The 27,061-nt window shown below is 44.6% G+C and overlaps 1 protein-coding gene across 1 annotated transcript in view; it reads left to right on the top strand.

Moving 5' to 3' along the window:
• Positions 1-1,944: 1,944 nt before the first annotated feature.
• Positions 1,945-27,061, top strand: part of LOC307076262 (nuclear receptor ROR-alpha A-like) — a gene marked incomplete at both ends in the record, with an annotated part of 87,917 nt that continues 62,800 nt past the window's right edge. The window contains one exon of the mRNA XM_079737197.1: positions 1,945-2,101. Within this exon, the coding sequence (XP_079593323.1) occupies positions 1,945-2,101 (157 nt within the window). The remainder of the gene's footprint in view (positions 2,102-27,061) is intronic.

Here is a 27,061-nt window from a genome sequence, read left to right on the forward strand (position 1 = left end):
CCTCTTCTGACTTCACAAGTGGGCGTGTCCATCATGTGCTGGATGTGTGCTGGGTGAAGAAGTCGGGTAACATCGACATTGCTCAATGAACTCAGTAACATCTATCATGTGCCAAAACATATCTGTTCAGATCATACCGTAAACATGGAAAAAGATCTCTATTTGGCATACAAAAACTATCTTATGGTTATGGTCTATAAAATAACACGACGTGCAAATATCTGAGTATTTTCTTCAGCATCTTTCATCTCTTTGTAGAAAAAAACTCACTTTCAGACATTTATGATTTGAATGAACATAAAGTTTAAGAAAATAGTCCCTCAATCAGGACAAATTATCGAATGTATTTGGTTTGGTATTCATCCATGTTAAGAATATCCAGTATAACAGAGGATCTGTGGGTCACAGGAATATTGAAATAGCTGCGGTACCATTCAGGCAAACTTTGGTATTTTCTGGCAAAATTCTCATAATCCCAAACTTTGAAATCATAGAAATCTAAGCAAAATTGTGACAACAAACTAATAGAATTTCATTCATTAAATAAATAAATAATAATAATAAAAGGTCACGCTATCACACTTGTTGCTGCACTTTTATTGTCAATCATATAATACAAAGTGCAGTATCTGCATTCATGGGTTTCTTTGTCAAAAATATTTGGGAATTCCTTTTCGGATCAAATTCTTCATTCCATTATTGTTTATTAAGGATTTCCGCTCTTCTTGTAATAGGCTAGACAATCAAACAACTTTGGGGACATTTTTCTCAGATTCACTGTTGACCATACTGCGGTAAATCTTTAAAGTGTAGTATAGTTCTCCCCTATAGCATCACTCTTTGTCTATTGTGTAGCTCACCTTGGCAGTATAATTAAAGAGAGGAATCAGCTGAAAACATAGCATGGCAGGTGGTTGGTGTCTGTTGTTAAGTAATGATATTGACACATGTGTGCGTGTCCTGTCCTACTTGATTCCCACACATTAGCATTCTGAACTTGCGTCGGGCTTGGTCATCATCTGTGTGTGAAAAAGTTCATTTTAATGTGTTTATCTACATGTGCTAATGTTGGGAACTTATAGACAGGCCTTTTTTATATGTAACACCATTTAAAATAGATTGATTTTATTTTGTATCGGATAGGCCTACTTTACATTACATATACTTACGATACATTGTATTTCAAAGATTGTATTGATTAGTCAGGGGCTAGAAATCTTTGCAGATGGAATTAGATTAGTGTTGCACAATGTTGCTATGTCAAACTTGTATTTGTGAGTGCGCGCTGAGGGAAGGAGGCTGCGTGCGCGCCTGTGTGTCTGGTAAATCAATCAATGACACTCAAGTGCATTCATTAATTCATTAATGGTATATATTCTCTTTTGATGATCGTGTGTGTGCCATGCGACTTTAGCGGCTCATTCCGCCTGAGCACCCATGGAGGACAATCCTTTCCGTCGAGCCAGTTTTATCTGGATTCTGTGTCCGTGCTGTCGCAAGATTCTCGGACATGAGGCGAAGTCAGAATTCTCTTGAGTGACTCTGAAGCTTTGCTCCTGGGCAAGTCCTCTCTCTCTATCTCTTACACACACACACACACACACACGCACACGCACATACACATGCACGAGTACACACACACAAGTGCGCACAGACACACAAACACACGCACGAACGCGCACAAACACACTCACAAGCGCGCGCACACACACACAAATACACACGCATGAGCGCGCGCACACACACACGCAAACACACACTCACAAGCGCGCGCAAACACACACAAACACACACACTCACTACTACTACTCCACCATCACAACGGCTCTCAGGTTTCCTCGCTTTGACAGACGTCATATTGCTTTTAGTTGCGAAACCACTCCATCGCCTGTTAGTTATTAAATGACATTTTCCAATCATTGAATCTGGTATTAAAGGTGATTTATGGAGTCACCGCAGGATCCGGCGATCGACCCGGGAACGCGCAGCTGTGAGCCCGCTACGACAGGCATGGACACGCCAGGGAGCCTGGATCCCCGGAACAAGCAAGACCGTAAAGCTGGAGCTATCAAAAGACACAACTGTTCCCCTGCCAGCAAAGGTAGGATACTGGCTATTCTTTGACATCCCATTGATCGCTAAGTCGAGGGTGATCAGTCTTGAGATACTGGAAAACTTCAAACGCCTAAGACCGATACATGCTTCTGCTGTGATCCCCTTCCGAGCTCATATCGGATACTCATACATGCTGTATTTCATTCGTATTGAATTTTAACAAGATGTTGGATAGCTGGAGTTACAAAGATCTCTCCCCGCTCAGTGTGCAACCAGAATTGATCTCTCAATCAGATCATTGAAGAGCAGAGTGCAGAGTTATGCAACGTCTATCTACTTTTTATTTTGGAAGCTCAAAGATTCCCACACCTGAGAGAGTGCACGTTTTTAGCGAAAACGGTGTCCGTTTCATTCAATGTATCGTGCCTCCTTTTTATTAGACAGGGAATAGGCTGGGAACTGCTGCACAACCAAGTGACAGCTGTAGATCAAAGGCGCTGTAGACAAGAAGTAAGAGGCATTGTTTTGTTAAATGTTTTTTTACACCCAAATAGCGTACGCGATCAGTGAGTGAAACTCGCGGTGAGAATATCAGTATGAACCTACATTATTTAAAATCTAAGAGGCTCCCGGCGCCTTTCTGACCAACCAGAGGAGCTCTGGCGTAATGGGTTCGGGGAATCACTCTTATTGGTCAAACAAGAGCAAATGCAAATCTCCACAATAGCAAATAAACGTAGGGATCGAGCAGAAGGGAAGGGAGGGTTTCTAGTTCCAGAATGTTGCTCTATTCCACTCTTTCATGCTTTCTCTCTCTTACAATTCTCAAATCTAACCTACAGCACCTTTAGGGGTAAATTATGTGTATTTTGTTGTGCTAATTACGCTTAATGCTTGAGAGTAGGAGCTCAGAGGCTGAGTACCATGTTTATACAAGACTCACACAAAGATGGATGAGCTCAGTGGAGGTGAAAATTTCAATGTGGCAACTTTGTCTGTGTGTGTATGCATGTTAATGGGTGAAACTTGGTGAGTTTTATGCTTGTCGTCAAATTGGTAAATGACACTATAAGAAGAACGTCTCTTTATTGAACAGCTGTTCAGATATTGAACAGCCTCCACCTGACCTTTCTTAGTTATACTGTACCACAAGTGTTACGTCAATGTCAGCAATGCATAATCGTAGGGCAAAGGTCACATGCTATTTGGATAGGGTTGCTCAATCATCCAAGGGCATCTGCTGTGGACTGTTGACTTGCCCCTTCCCTGGTACCCTCACCTGCTTAAACGTGGCTACAGTGAGCCACGTTTAAATAGACCTGCTTCCAACACACGCACGTGCACAAGCACACACACACACACACACACACGTGCACGCACGCACGCATGCAGACACACACACACACACACACTGTTTGTGTGTAACCCTAACCCTTCTTTCCAGTTTAACTGTAGCTGTCTTCTGCTTTTCCTGCCATGGTGAAGTCTAGACTCAAGTTCACACAGCCCTACTTTCTCTCATTCTAGTTCAGATTTTTCTTTAATCTAGTTTCAGATTCAAAACTTGAAAACTCAACTTTTAACAGGGTCAGGTTCGTTTTTTATGCCAACAACTTTTGATATTTATTAATAGCGCTATTGGTCGCCATTCCTCTGGTCTGCGTTGGCGGAAGGGATGTTTTTGGATGGCAGTTCCACAGCTGGATTGGCAGCTCAGTGAAGGCCCGCTAGAGGCCAGATGTGGCTCCCAGGTTCTGGAGGGAACATAGGTTGAAGGCCTCAAAGGGCTGGATGTTGGCAGGGACATGTTTCCACTTCATATCTGATACTATTTTCTGTTCATGTGTGTAATGTTGGGTCATGAATGGCTTGGCTGCTTTTAAGCAACTGGATGAGCTGAAGTTGGTTGTGACGTTAACTCAATCCTTTCTTAAGAGTGATTGCTTTAATAAACACCACATGAAACCATCTTTAACAAAAAAAAATCTTTGCTGATGCGTTTCTGGCAAAACTTCAACTCTTGAAGGATTCAATGGAGGGGCTACTTTATGGAGTGCATACAATTCAACACTTGCCCCCAGCATACAACTGGATCTGTATCAAGTAGTTTGTGAGAATATCTTTGTTGTGGTTGGAAAAGGGACCGCATCCCCTCAGATATTTGCATGTTGTGTTATTTTAAAGACCATGACCATAAACCATAACAACACAGAACTCATGGAAGGTTTGTTCCAAGTTGCTGCCAGAAGTTTTGAACCAGCAAATATCATCAAGGATGATAAAGTGAGAATATGACCAACCCACTGAGTGCATGCGGAGATGTTCCATAAGATGGTGCGGTGCTACTTCATGGTTGTCAGCAAACACCTTCCTGCACCGTTGTGATGAATCTAAAGCCCTCCGGCCTGATGAATACGGTTCCACCATGCACTAAGATGTTGGTCTCTGTTGGGCTGTAATGCACTTGGTACAAAGCAGATAACAAGACGCAGAGGAAGTTTAAACTACATCTAGAGGAACTGGATTCTCGGCAGCCCTGTTGCATATTGGATGGTGTTTGTTTCACACAGTGCTTGTCTAGACTCAATGCCATTGAATTTGAATGAGTCTGATGCAATCTTCTGTAAACTAGCCTACTATGTCTTATGGAAAGGTAATAGGATAATAGGTGTCAATCCTTGTCTTCACTACTTCGCTGATGCAAAGCCAATGATTTACTATTTGGCAGTTCGTGTGTGTGTGTGTGTGTGTGTGTGTGTGTGTGTGTGTGTGTGTGTGTGTGTGTGTGAATACACATGGCCTCATGTAGACAACGCTAAGCCAATTGGTATTCAGGGTTTTTTCATTTTTTTCGTTTTTCAGGGATTTGATTTGATGATGCCAAATCCTGGCACTCTGGTGTATAGATATACAATTAAAAGCATAACATAAGCAAGTAATGTTAAATCAATCAAAGCAGCTTCTGTTAACTGGCTTTTAATCTTTGATTTGATTCATAAGTTCACACTAGTCCTTAGCTTTGTCCCCCGATGCGGTGCGATCCGATGTATTTCCAATGAAAGAAGGATGGCGATGTGAAGCATGCTGAACGGCACTGAAGAAGCGGCCAGGTGGTGTGGATTAAGTTTTTCATCAAATTGCGAGGCTCAGCCATTAACAAGGAGTTCGCTCTGTCCCTGTGAAACCCCTTTTAAAGGTACAAAGAAGAAATAGTATAGACACTTGCAAGTCCGTTTTCCTTTCATTACACAACCTAAACATACACGAAACAGCCGAGACATAATAAAGATAAATTATCCACACAGGTTGAAGGGAAATATTGTTGTGATTTGTATTGATCAATTTGTCAATGTGATCAGTTTTTTTTATGTGACTCAATTAAAAAATTGTATTTTAGATCATCAGGGTAATGTTATATCCTGTGGCCCCCCACAGGGAGGGGGCCTGGGCCCTTTCACAACGCACACCTACTTGTTTGTATTCGCTTGTTGGGACCCATGACATGGCCAACCTTTCTAGAGGTCTTTTTCTTTTCACCTGGTAATGTGTTATGATTGTCGACATAGTAATCGATACCATTCTGTCACTGTTCCTAAAATAAGACCATCATTTTGAGACAACAGAGATGATGTCCTATGTCTATACTGCCAGCCAGTTTGTGAAAGTTTCCAGACAGCGAGGTGTGTGTTCATGTGTGTGCATAATGCTATAAATCTCCTGAGAAGTTTATTTTCACAAACAGAAAGTAGTTTCATTCCAAGTAAGAGGATAGAAAGAGGAAGAGGGAGGTGGCCCTGTATACATGCAGGTCGGCTGACGTCTGTCAGGTGAATATGAAGATCTTGATTGGATATGTACTGCAGGTTTGCATTGAGGCGTACAAGCTCACAGACCATGAACTGTCTGGGATAGACCACCCCTTCGATTTTGCCAGCACATGAGGAGGGTTTGAGGACCTGGGTACCAGAGACTCCTCAACAAATGGACAAACCGCCAGGGCAGAATCGGCCGTAGGATTACGAGTGCTTGTCACAAGCCTAGAGACATTCTCATCGAAGTCTCTCCAGATGGCATTCCAGATGGCACAAGCTGTGTAGAGCTCCCTTCTTGTGCGGCTGCTTTCTGCTCTACTCCCTCAGCCTACTGGTTGTCAACCTCGCTGCAGCAATGCAGAGGCGTTGATAGGCCTTATCAGGGGCTCCGTCCCACCGGAAGGCTATTCTCTTGAACCTGGAGTCCAGTGCTGCGGCCTCCCAGAGAAGAACTTGGAGTCTGTGGGACATCTGTCTGCAAATGTTGTCCACCAATTCCTTCACAGGCTCATGGCCTCAGCAGTTGAGTTTCATACCCTCATCACAAAGAAGGTTCAGATTCTTGGACCCTTAAAGTTTTACGCAGGCCTATTTCATATGCCACATCGCTTATTATACACTCTTCAGCTATGAAGGAACAATAAATGTATCAAAAAGATTGCATGGGCCGTAACCATGGGGATGACACACCTCCTTCTTTGCTAGGACTGTTAGCCCTAAACCCAACATTTTCTGTTTTTTAAGACAAACATGTATTGAAATATAAATGAAGGATTTTTTAAAAATGCCTGGGCATGCGCCGTATTCACAGCTCTGAGGTTCCACACTTCACTGTCGTGTGCAAAAATTGTTTGGATAGTTCTCCAGCCTCCAGGGTCTCTCTTGTCCTATTCTAAATGTTGATCTAGCTGGGCTATCTGATCCTGGATCACAAGTGAATTTCAAATCACAGATCGGATTTGATTGAGAGTAGGGTTATAACGTCCGGGACCAGTTGACCCAGTTCAACTTCTCTCCCTCTTAGTCTCCTGACACACGGTTGATAATCCTTAAAGCCTCTGACAAGGAAAATCTGTGTTTTCGTTTAAAGTATGTCATTTAGGGCAGGTTATACTTCTTAATAAGCATTAAAAGAAGTCATAAGAATTAATCTTGTTCCAAATGCAAACTGTCGCCACTTATTTTTTGGGGGTGTTTCGGGTCCCAGGTTAAATTTGGGTAGGATTAAAAGTGAATTTGCCGATGTCAGCAAACTCTCAAACAAAACTCCCTGTTGAATGATGAACAAACCAATCAGATGCAATGTAACATTTTTGGTTCAGCATATAAATAATTATATATATTCAAACCACTCCATCTCGTAACCATGCAGCACGGATGTTTGGCAAATAGTATTAGCAAAACCAAAGTATTTATGGCTAAACCATAAAACAGATTCATACTGTGAAAACGAGAATTACAATATATGGACAGCCTTGAAGCTCAGCGAATGATTTAAAACACACAGATTAGTATTGGAGACTATCTTTAGAATATGATGATATAGCAACTAACCATGACAAATTTAATTGAAATGATTCATAGCTTGTCATTTTTTATTCAGTAATCTATTCATTTCAAATATAGCATATGGACCATAAAGCACTTAATTTCAACATCATGTTTAATTTTTTGATATGTTCAGACTGGTTGTCAGAGGCTTAACAATGAGCGCTGAATTTATATTTTCAGTCAGGTTGGCCACCTGTCTTTGAGGAGTAGACAGACTGGCGGGAAAGTGTGAAAAGAGTAGGCCTAAGTCTGGGTTTATGTTTATAAACATATCGCAAACTGAAATTAGTCTGGAACCTCTCCGTTCATTTTTCGATTTCCAAGGGGCGTCACCATCGGACGCAGACCAAAATGCTTCTGGACGCAATTGGATGGTCCTACCAATCAAAGCAACGAAACAGGTGACAGGTGCAGCACTGAGCGACAAAAAAACATCTTTCTTCTCAAAAAAAGCTTTTAGCGCAGGTATTTGTTTTTCTCTTACTGTACGTTCACACCAAAAGCTATAAAGCGTTTCGAGCGATAAAGGCCCATTCACTTTCTACATGCGCAATAAAGCGATAGGAGTGATAAAACGCTTGAACGATTGCTTTAAAGCTGTAAAGCTACATTACATTTTGTCTTTAAGAAGGTCGTCTCATATCTAGCTGTGGTGAGTCTTGAAGCTAAGGATTATAGTGTTTGGCATTGCAATTGGTTGTACTAACTTTAACCCTAGTTTCTGCAGTGTTGGTTTTTGCTGTGTTGTTGTTGATAGTAAGGTCGTTGAGTCTAGTTTCGGTCACAAGGTGTGAACAATAGGCTTGATTGACTGGGCGGAGCTAAGGCTGCCTGAGCTACCATGTGCATTTAAAGGCTAAGTGTGAGTAGCGTCAGCTTTAGCATCAGGACCCAGTAAACGAAGACCCGGGAAACAAAGACTAAGGGAGTCTCTCTGTGGGAGTCCCGGGAAGACCCGGGAAACAAAGACTAAGGGAGTCTCTCTGTGGGAGTCCCAGGAAGACCCGGGAAACAAAGACTAAGGGAGTCTCTCTGTGGGAGACCCTCGAGGAAGACCTTAGAGGCCACGGTATTGTAGTTATGTGTCGTACTTCAATTATCGTTAGAATCTCTACTCATAGACGACGCCACAATAGATCCTCTGCTCGGCGTCGTAACCCTCTGGAATTGCCAGTCAGCGGTCAAAAAGGCAGACTCTATTTCGGCCTACGCGTCCCTCAATACCCTCCATTTCCTGGCCCTGACAGAGACCTGGATCACTCCAGAAAACTCTGCCACTCCTGCTGCCCTTTCCACTGTTTACTCATTCTCACACACCCCTAGACCTTCGGGGCGAGGAGGAGGGACCGGACTCCTCATCTCTCCGATGTGGTCCTATCAGGTCCTTCCACTAGAACACTTGGCCAGATCTGCATTTGAAATCCACGCTGTCACTGTCACCCTTCCTATCAAGCTCTTCATTGTGGTAATCTACCGTCCCCCTGGTCCCCTTCGTGACTTCTATGACGAAATGGATGCCCTTCTCAGCTGCTTTCCTGAAAATGGCACACCACTCCTTATACTTGGCGACTTTAATATCCTGCCAGAGAAGTTGCACTCACCTGAATTAACCAACTTTTTTGCCACCTTTGACTTAACACTATCCCCTTCTCCTCCCACACACAGGGCAGGGAACCAGCTTGACCTGATATTCACAAGGTCCTGTGGCACCTCTGCTCTCTCTGTTACCCCACTCCCCGTGTCTGACCATCACTTTGTTGCTTTTTCTCTCCCCTTAAAGTCCTCTCCCCCCCTCCTCTCTAGTCCCCACATTGTCACCACCCGCCGCAACCTCAAAACTCTCTCTCCCTCTACGTTTGCCTCAACTGTTCTGTCTTCACTACCTTCTATTGAACAATTCTCTCAACTATCCACAGAGGAATCCTCTGACACGCTGCTATCCTCCCTCTCCTCCTCTTTGGACTCCCTCTGTCCCTTCCACTCCAGACCGGCGCGATCTTCACCCCCCCTCCTTGACTGTCTGAATCTCTGCGCACATATAGAGCAGAGCTGCGGGCAGCTGAGAGGAAACCTTGGTGTAGTGTTGGACAATCAGTTATGCTGCACCGCAAACATCACTGCGGTGGCCCGATCCTGCAGATTTGCACTTTACAACATCCGCAGGATCCGGCCCTTCCTCACAAGGGTAGCAGCTCAGCTTCTAGTCCAATCACTGGTCATCTCCCGCCTCGACTACTGCAACTCGCTCCTGGCTGGACTCCCTGCCTCTGCGATTAAACCCTTACAGCGCATCGTGGTAGGTTGAACACGAGGCGGCGCGCTTCGTGTTCAACCTACCAAAGTTCTCACATGTAACCCCCCTCTTCCGAGACCTCTACTGGCTCCCTGTAATAGCTCGCATCAGATTCAAGATGATGGTACTGGCATACAATGCAGTCAATGGAACTGCCCCTGCCTACCTCCAAGCATTAGTAAAGCCACACACCCCAGCTCGATCCCTCCGCTCAACTACCTCAGCTGGACGTCTGGTACCGCCATCGCTAAGAGCAAGCAAAGGTCGATCAGCGAAGTCACAACTTTTCTCTGTTTTGGGACCTCAGTGGTGGAACGAGCTCTCTACCGATGTCAGGGTCGCAGAGTCGCTCACCAGCTTCCGCAAAAGACTCAAAACTCACTTGTTCAGAGTTCGCCTCGACTCTGCATAGAAACCAATGCACAGCCACCATTGAATGTTGTACGTCCTGGCACTTGCACATTGCACTTATTCAAGGTACTTAATTGTGTAGCGTCTACAGTAGCTGCTATCGTTGCTTTACACGGGGAATGGGTTAGCCTAGCGATTGTAATACTTGCACTTGGTTCTATGAACATCTTTACTGTACCGACAGCGATATATTGTTTCACTTCTTATGACAAATGTACTTATTGTAACAAATGCACTTTTTGTAAGTCGCTTTGGATAAAAGCGTCTGCTAAATGCCCTAAATGTAAATGTAAAGCTGTAAATGAGAGTTGAAAACAGCTCAACTCTATGCAAATGAGCTAGTAGCGTTTCGGCTGTAAATGACCGCCAGCCAATCGGAATGTAGATATCTCTCGCCGGCGTGGGTCCCAGTAGACATACGCGCAAGAAAGATATGAGCTGTAAATATTTTGGACAGCTATTCTGCGATTTTGCGTCTTTTACAGCTTTTGGTGTGAACGTACAGTTAGTGAAAATATACCGTCCAGCTTTTTAATGCTATCTCGACGACGGAATCAGCGGCAGTCATCTTTGTATTTGTTGTCAAAATGCTTCCATCGTCATATTTATCCCGCCTCTGTTAGATAAACCGTTGTGATTGGTTGGTCTATCTCCTGGCAGTGCCCACACGCAGTGCCCATTTCTGCCAAGTCCTGGGCAGCAATCTTTTTGAATTGGAGGAGATCCAGACCTTATCTGCAGAGCAAATGAAACATGGGCTTGCGAGATTCGTATGGTTCCCAACTAAGCAAAAAAAGGTAGTAGAAGATGAAAGGGAAACGGCAGAGGGAGTTCAGATAGATTTGTAGATGGTCGGTTGGAGAAGTTAAAGATAAGATGGAGAGGACAGGGAAAGGAAATCACCTCATTTCCATCTGCCCACAGCCCTGAGGGCGGATCCCAAACTGATCCAGCTAACCAAAGAAATTCCACCATGATTAGCAAGTTGTTAATGGGGCTATCTTGAAGCCACTGCCAGGAGTTATGCTACTTAGCCTTGCATTGGATATTGAAATCGACAGCATCTCTAAATATGGGAATGTCGCTTGCACATGACGGGTGGCCGGCAGCAATCCAGGCATTGGTTAATTATCATAATAGTTCATTAATTATGACAGTATGATTGCAGTTTGACGACTCGCTGTGTTGTACACTCTGCAGGATCTATGTTTTAAAACTATAACCACACATTTATAAATAACTCTTAGGGGGGAAAAGTGAAAAGAAAATAGATTCTCTTTCCAGACACGTTTTCAAAGGTGTTACACTTAAGATAGCTGAAATACTTGTCAGAGTGTTGGGGAGGGATGAAGCATTATTCTGATGCCTCATGTATCGTGGTTTCGGGGCTTGGACTTGTTACATTAGTATATAAATGTAACAAGTACATGTATGTACAGATTTATAACATTCAACACATAGACTCATTGTGCGATACAAAGAAAATTGCACACAATCGATGACCTATGTGACTATATGATTCTCTGTGACTATATGACGATATGAATATTTCTTTCTCGTGGCATTCTGCCTCCTCTGCCAGGAGTGCTGTATTTAGATTTTCACCAAGTAGGAGTTTTTCTACCTAGTCTTTTTGGAGGATTGGGAAATGTGGAATTTTCTTTGTAAATTTGGTGATTAAGTTTTTTTTGATTTCATTACATTTTGTTCAGTTTATGAGGAAGGGAGATTCTCTCTCTATTTCTCCTCCTTCACATTGAGTAAAAAATGTTAAATTTCTTGGTTGGTTTCTATGACGACCAGTTTCAACAGCCAGTTTATGGCCCTAAGGGGTAAGGGTTATTTTATTATTGTTAAGTATGGAGCCCATTCAAATTTCAAAAGAGTTTCTCCCATACAATCTTTAGCAACATGTTCACTTTGGTATGAATTATCTTTTATAATTAACGGAATATGCAATTTGAATAACTGTTTCCTCATGCAGTAAAATGCCCTCCAAGCTTTTTCTGCTAAAGCAACAATTAGCAACAAACAACAAACAACTCATTTTAAGACCACGGTATGTGTACTCTTTTCAAATCAACCTCACACACACACATACCAGACATCTCAATTTTAAAATAAAACAGTGTAGGCATTTGACCACATTGTACATATGTAAATATAAAACAAACATCATGTGTCATCCTGATATGTACGTGATGAATAATGTTTTCCCTCATTCATTAAAAGCAAGTGCAAATACACGCATGCACACACACACACACACACACACACACACACACACACACACACACACACACACACACACACACACACACACCACCCTTCTTCTTGCAACCGGCATGGAGGAAGTCAGGGTTATAGATTTGTAACAAAAAAGGTGACAGAGGAGCCACTGCTGTCACTGAACGATGATTTATTAATGGGCCTCCTGCTCTGATGTCCGTAGTATGCTGCTTCTCAGTCCATGCACAGACACACACACACACACACACACACACACACACACACACACACACACACACACACACACACACACACACACACACACACACACACACACACACACGCGCGCACAGGCACAGGCACACGCGCACACACAGCAGCGGTGATGGATGGTAGTATCATGCAGTATAAAACAACACAGGCTGTGCCCCTGCCGTGGAGGATGGGGAAGGGAGAGGATTGGGGATCCCACCGCTCCATCAGGAGAATGCTTTGCTCCTCTGGTGTCTGCAGACTCAGGGATATCTACGTCAGCAGGGAGAGGGTTTCATACGGGTCAAGCCAGGCAGGGAGTTCACTGGGACTGGGCAATGCTGTGCAACTCTAGCCTGGCTATTGCCAGACCAAGCTCAATCGTCGAGTGCACGTTGGTCTGGTTAGGCTGCTGCAGTTTCTTCAGCACAAGAGGCGTGATCAACGGGCCCAGTTCAAATGACTCTGTACGCAATTGGCTGCTTACCGTCGCTTCCCTGTCGTCATTGTGTTAAACCAACCAATAGCGTGACAGGGGGAAAAGCCAGCTTTGTGATTAGGTCCCGCAAAAGCGTATCGAAAGCAGAAAGAAATGTATTGCTCCTCTCCAGACCCTTCTGCAGGGCATATTCAAATCGCCGGCAGAATGGGCTGGGGTTACCCAGTCTAGTGCAACTCACATCTCTCTGATGTTCCTCATCATCGTCCTCTCAAGTACATTTTGAGGAGATACTTTACTGTGTTTCTTTTTTCTCTTCTAAACTGGGGTAGTTTGAGTTCTGTTTTTTCATTTCTAACTGTTGTTCGTTAAATCCATCTCTCCAGCTGATGAAAGCGTTTTTTTTCCCAGTATGATGTCATGCATCTTTAACGTCTGAGATTTCCAGCTCTTTACGTTCAGAAAATAATGACCTGATGTCTCCCTTCCCCCTGGGTGGTGGGTTACTGGTTACTTCCTGTTTCCCCTGTGATGACATCATCAAAGTATGCATAAAATATACAACATCTACTCAGTCGAGCCCCTAACTACACACTCACACACACGCATGCACACACACACACGCACACGCACACACGCACACACACACACACACACACACAGGCACACACACACACACACACAGGCACACACACATACACACACACTTATTCTCTGATGTTTTGGATTCAGCTCTGTTTCTTTCTGTTATCTCTCTCTCCCTTCATATCTTGTCTCCAGCTTCTTGTAGCTGTGGTGCCAGTGGACCTTGTTTCCAGAAGTCTCTGTGTCCCTGTGTTCAAAGATCTCTGTCCCTGTGTTCAACTTATCCGTCCCTGTGTTCAACATATCTCTGTGTCTCTCTTTGTTCATTATTCTACGGGTTCCCATGCAGTTGGCGTGACACTCTGCAGATTCTTATTAATTTGCATTGTGCTACTGCTATAGCTTCTGCTACATCAGCAACAGCTCCCAGTTGCTGTTAAGTATTCACTCTTTAACCACAGGTCTTCCTGATTATTAAAACCTTTCTTACTTTGGCCACTTATATTTCTTATGCCACGAAGAGGAGACCTGAAACAAATCAAATGTTCATGTCTGACAAGTTGTACAGCTCACAGTCACATTAAAATAAATGGGCTGCAGTAGATCTTGAGCATCTTTATACCTTGGTTATATCTGTCTTCTCCTTCACAGCCAACAAAAGTCCGCATTTAGCTCATGCTACTGATTAAGAGGACAAGGGTGCATAGAACTTACAATATTAAGCCATAATCCAGAGAGAAAGATCTGTGTCTTTGAGGTTTGTGAAGTAAGAATGGATGTTTCTGAGATTGGCTTTTTGTGCTTGATGATAGAATGATGAGTGCCATCCATCTCTAGAGGTGTCTCATGATTGGTTATAAGATAGGACATTAGCCAATACATGAGAGCCCAGAGACAGAAAGGTTAATGACAAAGAGATGGGAACTATACTGATTTATTTCTGTGCTTTCTGGATCACTATGACCTTTTTTGTAATATTATAGGATTATCTTGTGGGATGGGACGGGATGTTTTAGATCTAGATGTAGGCCTACCCTTCACTATTTCGACTGAAGATGGCTTTTAAGCCCCAGTGTTGGAGCACCAACCTTGCCTAAGGGCACAAAGAAGCAGAGTTTGATAGCGAAAGTAGTGAAGCAGTAACCGCTTTATTCTAGATGAAGCCGCCAGAACAAAGTGGGGGAAAGCATTTAAGCATTTAAACTATTCTTATGATAAATGTTTGAAATTAAAACTTTTCTCTTTTCCAAAACTTATTTAGCTGACTTTAAAGGCAAGCAAGGAGTGCTCTCACCAGTTTCAAAGTATTTAGTAGAAGTAGATGCAGTATTTTATGCAGCTGTGCAAACATTAAACAAATACCATTAATAAAATAAATGTGATTATTAGTTAATAGATAATAATTACAAATAACGATATGTATCCACAGTTAAACTCTGAATACCTAATAATAATCCTAATCATTTTAATATTTTTGAATATGTAATTTAGATATTTATTAATATTATTTTAAAAAATCACAATATTATTTGTTCTAACATGGCAGGGGATGAGATGCCTTGACGTGTGTCTGCTCAACAAAAAAACTTGCATCTTGATATAGATCCATCAAAACCCTGAGTGTGGGTCGCACGGCTCAGAGACAGTGATGTTGGTGCATAATTGATGGTGATCACTTTAGTGCTGGCTAATGAGAGTTGGATGGCTATGATGGTAAACTTGGGATATTCTCCTCGCAAGGCAGACTGGAATAACCTTCAGACCGGTTTGACCAGTCTGTCTCGTCTCACCATGCTTTTTAGGAAACTACTACCCTCAGCTTAGTGAGGTTTTCTTTATTTTACTAAATGTCTCAGCTACTGATATATATATTGTTTACATATATCTAAATACAAGTCAAAAAAACTATGATTACTTCTTGTGATAATGGGGAATGCATGTGATTCTTAAAGGAGACATATTTTGGCGTTTTCACAACAAGTAAACATAGTATTTGAGTTCCAGAAAACATGTTTTTGAAGCTGTTTGCTGGAAATAGCTTCAAGGAAAAAAAAATCTCACCTACCGCTATTCCCCTCTGTTTCAGTCCCTTCAGAATGCTCTGTTTCTGGTGTCTGTAGCTTTAATGCAAATGAGCTGCTTCCCATTGACCAATGAGCTGTCAGACTGAACCACAGCATGGAGGAGAAGGGATTGTTGTAGTTTGCGGACTCCTCGAGCTCTATATCTATATAATATAATATAATACAATAATAATAAAATTATGTATGGGTATTTATATAATATTATATCTAATATCACGGCAAAAAGCTATGTGCGCCTCGGATGATATTATGAATCATAAAGACTGCGTCTGACGTCTCTGGCACTTCCACAACAAGTAAAGACTCGTAGTGGGGGATATCTCCGCCATGGTTGAGAAGAATTGGGGCAAAGGAACTTTGGCCTTGACTCTCTGAAGTCCATGAACCGTGACATGGAGGAGAAAGGGGTTGTACTTCGGGAGCTGAGATGCCGAACTGCCGCCGAGCTCCGGCGGTGTCCTCCGGGAGCTGAAAAGTCCGGCGGGGGTAGGTCGGCGGCAGTCCGGCGGCACAGCTCCGGGAGCACAATCCCTTTCTCCTCCATGTCTCCTCCTCCGGACTCCTCCGACAGCTCCGGCGGTGCCGCCGGCAGAGAAAGGGATTGTACTGAGCTGCCGCCGAGTTCCCCCCGCCGGAGCTGCTCGTCCGCTGGTCCACACAATCTTAGCTATGGTCTGAATGGAGGGGGGTGGGGAAGTGGGAGGTGATATTCAACTGCGCCCCCTTCCTACGTAGGAGGGGGCGCCGAAACTGACTCGCTCGTTTGGTAACTGTAGGCGGGGTACTTTCAGCAATGCATATCTCACTCAAAAAATCATGATTTTTTTCAAAGTTCGTATGCGTGTGGGAGCACCAGAGACCCAAAACAACACCCCAAATCCCAGGAAAAGTGTTGTTTTCATAATATGTCCCCTTTAACACCCTATTTTCCAGGCTGTTAGCGATTGTCAGTAATAAGGTGAGTTGATCACTGATGTCAGAAGTAGTCCATGAGTGGGAATTCTACATCAAAGGATTCACTGTTATGTCATTTTTGTGATCATATTGTGTGTGTGTGTGTGTGCGCGTGCGTGCGTGCGTGTGTGCGTGTGTGCGTGCGTGCGTGTGTGCGCGCGCATTTACCCGGAAGATGTATCGTTGATGAAATGTCAAAGCCTGAATATTTATTTTGAGGTTGTCGAATTTATACAGAATTATACCCAAATACTCCTTAATATTTGGAGATGATGAAATGATGAGTTGTCACCTGTGACACAGCCGATATACTTGAGGAACAATAGTGCCCCATGTTACAAATATCAGTTGTGAAGCTGGTTAGCTTCATGCACCGCTGGACATCTGGAGCTGGCCTATAAATGTTTCATGAACAGTGTTCTCCATAGGAGCTATGGAGCTCCTATGGAGCGGCTGGGGCTGTAGCGGAATATCACAAGCTGCAGATGCCTCGGTGTGGGGGTGTATGTGTGTGGTTGAGTGCATGTATGCATTCATGGTTGGATAGGTCTGGATTCATGGAGGAGCAAGTTAGGAAGTCACAGCACATTCTGTTGTGCTCAATGTCATGATTCTGCCTTTTATTGAACCACAAACAGAAAATAAATAATACAGAAGGATTCGTACAGTGTAAATCAATTGACTCTGATTAAGGAAGGTCTCCCTGCTCATCGCAACGTCATTGTTGAATTCAGCAATGCATCTCTCTCAACAGTCGGTGTGTTGTTGGAGACACAAATATACTCTGACTCTGGTGCCCCTCGACACCCTTATTCTCCTGGAGTTAAGTGCTGCTTTTCACAGTGTCAACGACTCAATCCTCCTCTCCAGACTTGCACTCGGATTCACTGGCACAGCCCTATCCTGGTTCCCCCGTTCATAACTGACAGACGGCAATGTGTCACCATCAGTAGCTACAGATCCACCACAGCCCCGGTTATCACAAGCAGTCACCTAATGATCAGCCTGCTACTCTCTATCATTTACACGCTGCCTCTTCTACCCATGGAAGATGAGAAGAGGTGCCACCTCGATGAGCATGCAAAGCTGACTCCGGGGGCGCTATTAGAGGAGACAGTGTTAAGTAAATGATAGTTGGCTCCTCCATCTCTACACTCCAGCCTGCAACCTGAGCTCTGGCGATTGCTGGGCCTCTTCTGGCCTGTCCGCGTCACCGTGGTCAAGCTGGCATCACGGGGGGGGGGGGAGATACCTCAGGCTTGGCCGCCCCATCAGCTCTGGAGCCGTGGCAGACAGATTAGTGATTACTTCAGCTTTTTTCTGCATCCTATTGTAGCTTCAAATTGATTGTGCAGCATATATGGACTTTGTGAAAAGTCTCCACTCACAGAGTCACAGCAGGGATGGCTACAGCAGATACACCAGTAGCAGCAGGACAGATACACCAGTAACAGCAGGGCACACCAACCACACACACAATAAGGTGTCTCGCGGTGTGAACTGCACAGCGTCAGCGAGAGTGCGGAGCTGGAAGCAGGGCTCCTTGTTAGTGCAGAACACAGAGGATTAAAGCCCCCCCGAATTTAGCTGTCATGAATCCTAATCAGGCTCCTCTACTGTTGGAATCTTGTCAGCTGCTGTTCTCTTTGAAGTACTTGTGTTGTATCGTTAGGGTGTGTGTGTGTGTGTGTGTGTGTGTGTGCGTGTGTGCGTGTGTGTGTGCGTGTGCGTGTGCGTGTGCGTGTGCGTGTGCGTGTGCGTGTGCGTGTGCGTGTGCGTGTGCGTGTGTGTGTGTGTGTGTGTGTGTGCGAGACTGAGTTAGAGGCAGTGTCTAGTGTTTGTCAGTTAGAGGCAATGTCTAGTGTTAGTGAGTTAGAGGCAGTGTCTAGTGTTAGTCAGTTTTAGGCAGTCTAGTGTTAGTTAGTTAGAGGCAATGTCTAGTGTTAGTGAGTTAGAGGCAGTATCTAGTATTAGTGAGTTTTAGGCAGTGTCTAGTGTTAGTGAGTTCTAGCAGTAAACTTCTACAGCCAATCAGCTTAACAAAACTTGTCACTCCATCACAGTGTGCTGCTCAGTGGATGAAGAAGAACGGCAAAAACCTATTTTCCGCCACGAGACTCCGCTAGTGCTGATCTTGTTTAATAGTATTTATTGAGCCGATTCTGCAATAACTGCACTTATGGCTGTGTTTACTTTACTAACGTTAACATTATCTCTTGTTGCTTCGGGAGACGCCATGACGTTTGTTGTTGTTGTTCCAGTGACAGCCTGTAACAACAGTGCCTGATTGGTCCAGTAACGTCATCAACTACGACACAGTCCCTGATTGGCCATGATTACACTGTGATTTGTGGAGATTGACGACTGGATGTCCAGACTGATCCCTGCAACGAAACAGAATGTCAAATCACGTGATCAGGATGGTCTAATTTTCACAATGCGCGTGACTGCTCATTGCCAAGGCTTTTGACTATTTAATACCATTTGAAACAGCAAGAACAACATAAAGGCTTGTCTTCCACACAGAGCCGTTTGAGAAGTATTTTGCAGGGAGGTGAAATCCGAAAACGAATCTGGCCGCTGCATTCCAGGGTCAAGTGTAGTCGTAAGACCTGTGACCGATCTGGCACAGCCAATCACAAAGTCGCACTGAAAGTTTAGCCGAGGTGTCCTGAGAGTTCACAAGTCTACGTTGCCTGTCCGATCAGCTCATCAGATTACTGTTTGGGGTCGCTTTGGCATTGTCAAAAAGATACAGGCATCATATTCTGCTGAACTCATACCAGTCCCAAGCAATTGCACAAAATAAAGGGGGTTTTGCAATGTGATTTAATTATATCGTCATACATTTAATTCAAATAGATGTCTCAGTTTCCCGGATTAGGTTCATCCCTTTCATCTATTTTGGGCCCATTTGTTTTGTTGCTGTAATAGAAGCATTGCCTTCTCTTATGTTGCTGTTTTGGCAAGAGAAAACACTGTACTGGGAGTTATCTTCAGCCCTTATATCCCCACACACCAGAACCCAGCTGCAATACCATGTTATCAGGACTTTTACCTAAATGTTGTCCTGCTGGTATCTATGCGAAATCAATCAATTGCTATGCCTTCTTTTATTTAATGGGGCATATCAGATGATTTCTTACTGTGACGCCAACTCACAAACATAAACCCGAAAGACAAAACAGTCAATGACCATCCATTGCCTCATCCTTATTTATTTTACTCAATGAAAGTAAATAACATTATTGCTGATACTATATAGTTGATATAATCGTCGAGGGGCTGTGTATGTGTGTGGGGGCGTGCGTGTACGTCTATGTTGACTGTAAACAATTAGCTTGTGTTGAGGAGGAAAGGGAGCCGTGTATTGTTGGGTAACTGTGAGTCACAACCCTCCTGTTGCTGTGTTCATTGGAACCATCTTGGGATGGCAGCCTGAGGTAAGAAGCGTAAACCGCACAGATAAAACAGGGCAACCTCTCAGCGAGGCAACACTCCCCCCCTCAAGCAACTCCGCATACATCCCGGAAGCCCCCACCCACAAACACATACACACAAACATATACCCCCACGCACCCCCTCTATACACACACGTTTCAGTGTGCAGCACCCTAATGAGACACAAGAAGAGGGAGAAATGAAAGCATTCTCTGCTCTCTGGTGATCGTTTTCCCCATGGAGGACTCGGTCCCCCAGGGAGCCCAACGCTGCCGCCACGTTGGATGACAAATGTACCAGGTGTGTGTGTGTGTGTGTGTGTGTGTGTGTTTGTGTGTGTGTGTGTGTGTGTGTGTACGTGTACGTGTAGGTGTGTGAGCATTGTGGGGGGCTTCATTTATCGCTTGAATGTATGAAAAGTTAAGAGGTCCTTCCGTTCATCTTCTCTAAAACCAAAACACAACCGACCCCAAGCAAGGACACTCCGCCGTGCAACGCATCAGCCCCTTGGCTATATCATCCAAACACGTTTTAGCTGCTGAAAACTGCAAAGTTCTCACACAACGCACACACCCACACACGTACAAGCGCACGCATGCACCCACGCACGCAAAGCACGCACGCAAGATACACAGAGCACAGACAAAGGACTTTGAGGAATGAGAAGAAACTGACATGCCCATCACTTTTAAATACAATGTTTTTGTTCTGCACATCAGCACTCCTCCCCCAGCGCAGCCATACTTGACTCGCCAGAGATGACTCTTTTCGCCAAAACTTTATAATAAAAAACTTTATAAACACTTTATAATTCAGCGAATTCTCAGAGTAGCACCCTACAGATCTCAGAGTAGCATCCTACAGATCTCAGAGTTGCATCCGACAGATCTCAGAGTAGCATCCTACAGATCTCAGAGTAGCGTCCTACAGATCTCAGAGTAGCACCATACAGATCTCAGAGTAGCGTCCTACAGCTCTCGGCAGGACCCTAGAGATCTCAGTAGCGTCCTACAGATCCCGGTATCACTGAGATCTGCCATCACCAAACACACACACAAGAGCTCTGACATGCCTGGATGGAACACCTGTTCTGCCAGTAACATTTCTTCCATCCCTGCCACAAACCGGTGTAAACCTCTTCCTGTGTCCTGGCTGTCAGAGCGGCCCGGTAAAGCCACCTATGGCGTGTGGCAGGGGTGCAGCTGCCACGTTCATATAAGAACCTTAACGTTTAGCTTGCTTTGTTGGATTTTAAGCACCTCGGGGGATACACTGTTCTACTGTTGAGCAGGGCACTATTCGCTTCTCTAATGCCAGAATTAGTTGTGGGAGTGTGTGTGGATGATGGCTGGTTTAAGGTTGGGGTGGTGGTGGGCAAAATTCGGCGCAGTACAATTAACTTTGCAGAGTGTGTTTGAGATGGAAGGTCTTAAATGGACGCCTATCAGTGTATGTGCGTTAGCTTGGACCATGTAGTAGTAGTAGTAGTAAAAGCAGTCAGCAGATAGGGGGCGCATGTCTAAAGTGTCCGACCAGAACTAGCATTTTTATGGGCATTTTGTGATTGTACACTTGAAGTGACAGACAAGATGGAATGCAAGATGGCTTCTCCTTTCAAAACAGATATTCTCACAGCACATTTCATTCCCTAATATTGAACGGATAGCTCGGACACTTCTAACAAATTGCCCTCAAATTGTTACCTCACCTTTTTAAACCTTTTTACATTTCCTCTCGCAATGGAAACATCTGAAGCGCGGTTTGAACCGAGGGACGGGCTGAGATCAAACAAACACGGAGATATCAGCGGGCAACACAAGCTCTGCCGCTTCACAGGGTCCAATGTGAAGCACCCCTCCCTTCCTCCACCTCGCCTCCTCCAGGTCATCGCTACCCCCGCTCCTATTATCTTCCTCCATCCTCCCATTCCTCCCTTCTCCATCCTCCTCCTCTTCTCTCCATCTACAATCTATACCCTCTCCCTTGCCAACCTTACTTCTATATTCTCTCTTCCCCACAACTTTTTCCTTTTTTATCTCTCCTCCCTCCTTCTCCTCCTCCCTGGATCCCTGGCTCCTTTCCTGCCTACTGTCTCCTGTGCCTAGTCTCTTGCAGGCTCCAGCTGTTGGGCCGACCTGCCAGCATTAGACGTGTGTGTGTGTGTGTGTGTGTGTGTGTGTGTGTGTGTGTGTGTGTGTGTGTGTGTGTGTGTGTGTGTGTGTGTGTGTGTGTGTGTGTGTGTGTGTGTGTGTGTGTGCGAGATCCTATCTTGGTCTGAGGTGGTCAGCAAGTTAGTGAAGAAAAAGGCTAGCTTCTCAAAAATTTTAGTTTCCTCACTGTGGCAGGTGTGTGTGTGTGTGGGGGGGGGGGGGGGGCAGGCTATGTTGTTTGTGACTTCGTTTTCTGTGTGTAAAGGCTGTTAAGTGGTTGTGACAACTGGGCTATAGTGATGATGATTGCACAGACTGCTCTATGGTGATTCACTCTGCATTTCAATGTGTGTGGAAGTATGTATGGGCCTATATATGTATGTATGCATAATGTAAGCAGGAGGATTTTACTATGAAGTCAGCGATGAATCAGGATACTGTACAGCACTGCTCAGAACATACAGGGAGACCCCCCGTATTGGATGGATAGAGTAAGGTGTAGATTTGTGCTTTTTTGTAAGGCTTGCAACTGGCTTGTGGTTCTTTAACGTCTTTAACGTTCCTCTCGTAAGGACACTATTGTCTATATACATGGCTTTATAGAATAAGGATTTAATCCCTGATTTGTTCTGAGGATTTTACTCCTGTATGTGTGAGTCCGTCACCCATGAGGACAGATCAAAAAGCATCCGAAATGGGCATTTTGTCCAATGGGATATTTTAAGGGGTACTCTTTGTTTTTCCAAAGAGTACCCCGTATAGCTTATCCCATGTTAGTGTTTATTCTATACAGGCACATCTATAGCTGGCTGAATGAAAACATGAAACACATAATCTGGCTGGGAGTTAGTACACTGGACAGCACCAGCCCCCTTCTCTCCCCCCAATCCCTCCCTAAACCCTCTTCTGTTGTTGGCTCCTCCCCCCATCGCTCCTCCACTTGTCCTTGCTCCCCAACCAATCTCCGGAGCCCTACAAACTACCTTTGTCCCACAGAACCGGACACAGCCTCGCATGGCATACTGGGCCAACTGGGAATGCAGGAAGCTCAGTGCTAAAGTCGTTTTGTTCCATGAATTTACCTCCTGATCATTGCATTGTGTCCCGGCTTCCCTTGCTATATAGCATGACACCAACACTCTGGTAACAGCCTGTGCTGCTGCTGTACACTTCCCTCCAGGGAGAGGATACACAAGCAGGCTTGAATGTCTTATTATTGCCCAAGCTGCTGGCCTTTGAGTTATTTGTGCAAGTTCAGGACGTAAAATGGCCGTTCTCTAGACCCATCCAGACAAATGATTAATGTTGAATGCACATGCAAAGATTTGCAGCTAATGCCTCCATTGCTTAGAGGGATGCGCTGACTGCTGTAAGTTGCTGGCATAGTGTTGTTGAATTCCACAATGGTTATCTTTTCCTGGCTGTTATTATTTATGGAGTGTGCTCCGTGAATAATCTGTCTGACCCCCACACAGCAGTTTCAATCAAAGTCCTGATGCTGATCCTGGACAACGCCGTAATACGGGAGGCAGAGATAAGGCACAGCCAAGTCCAGCCTTCATTCAATACTAAGTGGAAGCACGTTCATGCTTACATCACGTCCATGTTAAATATTGATTCTGGTTTCCCTGTGATTGACACACAAAATCAAACACACACACACACACACACACACACACACACACACACACACACACACACACACACACACACACACACACACACACACACACACACACACACACACACATGCACACGTATGCACTTAAGGCTGCCAGTTCAGGCCTATTAGGTTTTCTATGCCTCAGGGCAAGAGATGGCTTTGATCTGGTTCTGAAATGTCTCTTTTAATGAGAATCATGTCGCATGGGATGAGGACCAATCAGGAAGAGGGAATGGACTCTTAGATAGTAAGAAGTGGACAGTTGAAGACCGACAGTGGAAGAGATTTGAAGATTGGACGCTAAGCAGGAACGATGGTAGATGTAGTTATAGTGAAAGAGAGTGCAGGGGCTTAAAGAAAATGTGGCTTCTCATATCCTATGGACAGTGAACTCCAGGGAGGCTTGGTCAAGAGGCTAGGAAAGAACAAGGATGCTCAAGTCTCCATTGTCCAGAGCATCAGAGTCTTCTGTGTGTATCTACTGTGAGATACCTAACCTCTCAAATAATAGCTCTTACGTTGTTCGCCTTCTGATATTTATATTGCGATGCAAAGGGGCATCGCAAACAAGCAGGCAAACAATTTCTCCCCCTGCCTCTCAAAGGTCAGAGTTGGTTGTCTGTGTGTAACCCCGGAACAGGAAACATATTGTGTGGACAGGATGGCTCTATTTACTTTGACCACATAACATATTGTATTGTGTTGACTCGAGGACTGCGGCGCAGCAAGCTTATGATCCTATTTGTCAACACAACATACCTGTGAGAGTCCTGCCACCTGAGATAAATATTATGCTCTTTACTTGCTGAGCCCCCGAAAAAACATTTCCAAATCCAGGCTGAGCCTAAATAACTTGGTATTCCTGTCTTTCCATCTTTATACCTGTCGGTCTGGGTACCTGTCTATTTGTCCGTAGCAGGACAAGCAGTATCAAGGTAGTATTTGTAGATGCATACCAGCTGGACTATACCGGATTTGGTCCATTTGAAAATGAAGATGGATTAATAAGGTAGAAGATGAGCATAGGGTGAATTTTGAGTTAGCTGCTCTCAAAAAAAAACCTCTCACACTCTCTAAAAGTCTGCATCTTTGTATTTCTGTACGTGCGTTTGGTCTTGTCTTAAATGCATGTGACTATGCAGTGCATGCATATGTGTGGACATGACTGGTGTGGATTTCCCTGCTCCACCCCCAGGGATTTTGTGGAGGTCTCTCGGCCATTGGCTTGGCTTCTGATAGGGCTCCTGCATCCTGCAGATATCAGGACTAAACTCTCTCCTCTCTCTCTCTCTCTCTCTCTCTCTCTCTCTCTCTCTCTCTCTCTCTCTCTCTCTCTCTCTCTCTCTCTCTCTCTCTCTCTCTCTCTCTCTCTCTCTCTCTCTCTCTCTCTCTCTCTCTCTCTCTCTCTCTCTCTCTCTCTCTCTCTCTCTGGCATGGAGTGAGTGAGAGTTCTCTCTCGCTTTCTCTTGTTCTCTCTCTATCTCTCTCCATCTCTCGCATTCTCGTTCTCTCTCGCTTTCTCTGGTTCTCTCTATCTCTCGTTCTCTTTCTCTCTATCTTTCTCATTCTTTCTCGTTCTCTCACTCTCTCGTTCTCTCTCGCTTTCTCTTTTTTCTCTCTCTCTCTCTCTCTCTCTCTCTCTCTCTCTCTCTCTCTCTCGCTCTCACTCTCACTCTCACTAGCAGGCCTGTTGAAAATGATTTATACTCTTCTTTCCAGTCTGTCAAACTACATATATTCCCATGTTGCACTATTTGAGTTGACAACCCAATGTGATGATAAAGGCTTAATCTTGGCGTGGTATAGTGTACTACATTTGTAATCGACTTGCTTTTGGAAAGGTTGAGCTAGAGTGACAGGGAGACTTCATGTATTAAGCGATAATCAGTTCACTGGATGTTGCTGTCATTGCGTCAGGTTTCGAATGTCCTTGAGAACACCTTCTAGGTGATGTCAGCTCATCTAGAATTTGGGAGGGGATTGTCTTGATCGATTGCAAAGATACTTTCATTTATTTATGAAGAGGTCCCTGTCTAGACCACACTGGTCTGGTATTCTAAGACTGTGCCACACGTACACACATGCGCACAGACGCATGCTCGCACAAACACACACATCACACACACAAACACACATGGGCTTAAAAGTTCATTTTGGTTCTTGTTTGAACTTGAGCCTTCTAAGGAATAGAGAGCAAGTATGAGGCACAGGAGTTTCAAGACAGACTTATGCTCTGAGTGTAGCCAACGGTGCACCTTTCCCTCTCAGTTCTCAAGACATTAAATGACAATGACATGACTAACTCACAAAATTATAGCGTGTAGTGCTAATTGTGTTAATTATGTGTATGTGGTTACGGAACAATTATGCGACTAACCTGTTGAACAGTGTACACGCAAAAAGGTTTTTGAAAGGCAAAGACTATAGACATATGTGTCTGTGGGCGTAAGATATAGACATATGTGTATTATGAACACACACACACACACACACACACACACACACACACACACACACACACACACACACACACACACACACACACACACACACACACACACACACACACACACACACACACACACACACACACACACACACACACACAAACTGAAACAGACTGACAGGGGAGCCTTCACCTCACCAGTCTGTGGAGAGCAGATGGGAAAGATGGAGCTGTTGGTCACAGTCTCTCCCCCCCAGCCCCTCCAACCCACCCTTGCCGTGTTGCACATCACGCCTCCTCTCTCACCCCCCTTCTCCGCAGCCACACGGAACACGCCCGCTTCCTTATGGGGATTTTCATTAGCCAAAGACGGCTTGATAGCTCCCCCGTCCAGATGACACCCACCACCTGTCCAGAGACACCCCTCACCTCCAGGGGCGCAGCGGCCAGACGCCATGACAATCAGAGTGCTGAACAGCGGGTCTAGCTGGACGCCTTGGCAAGGTCATCCCTGGCCGGACCTCCAGGCAGCTGGGCCTCCCCATCAGAGACGGGCTCCTGCCTTGGAAGTGGAGGAGGAAGAAGGTGTGACGGGACGCTACCAGGGATCGCTGAGCAGGAGGCGCTGCCAATCCTGAGGCAGGACGCCATTATTTAGCTATGCCACTTTCTACAATACACACATACAGGCAAACA

This window comes from Pollachius pollachius, assembly GCF_949987615.1.
Source record: "Pollachius pollachius genome assembly, chromosome: 5".
In the NCBI taxonomy this organism is placed as follows: domain Eukaryota; kingdom Metazoa; phylum Chordata; class Actinopteri; order Gadiformes; family Gadidae; genus Pollachius; species Pollachius pollachius.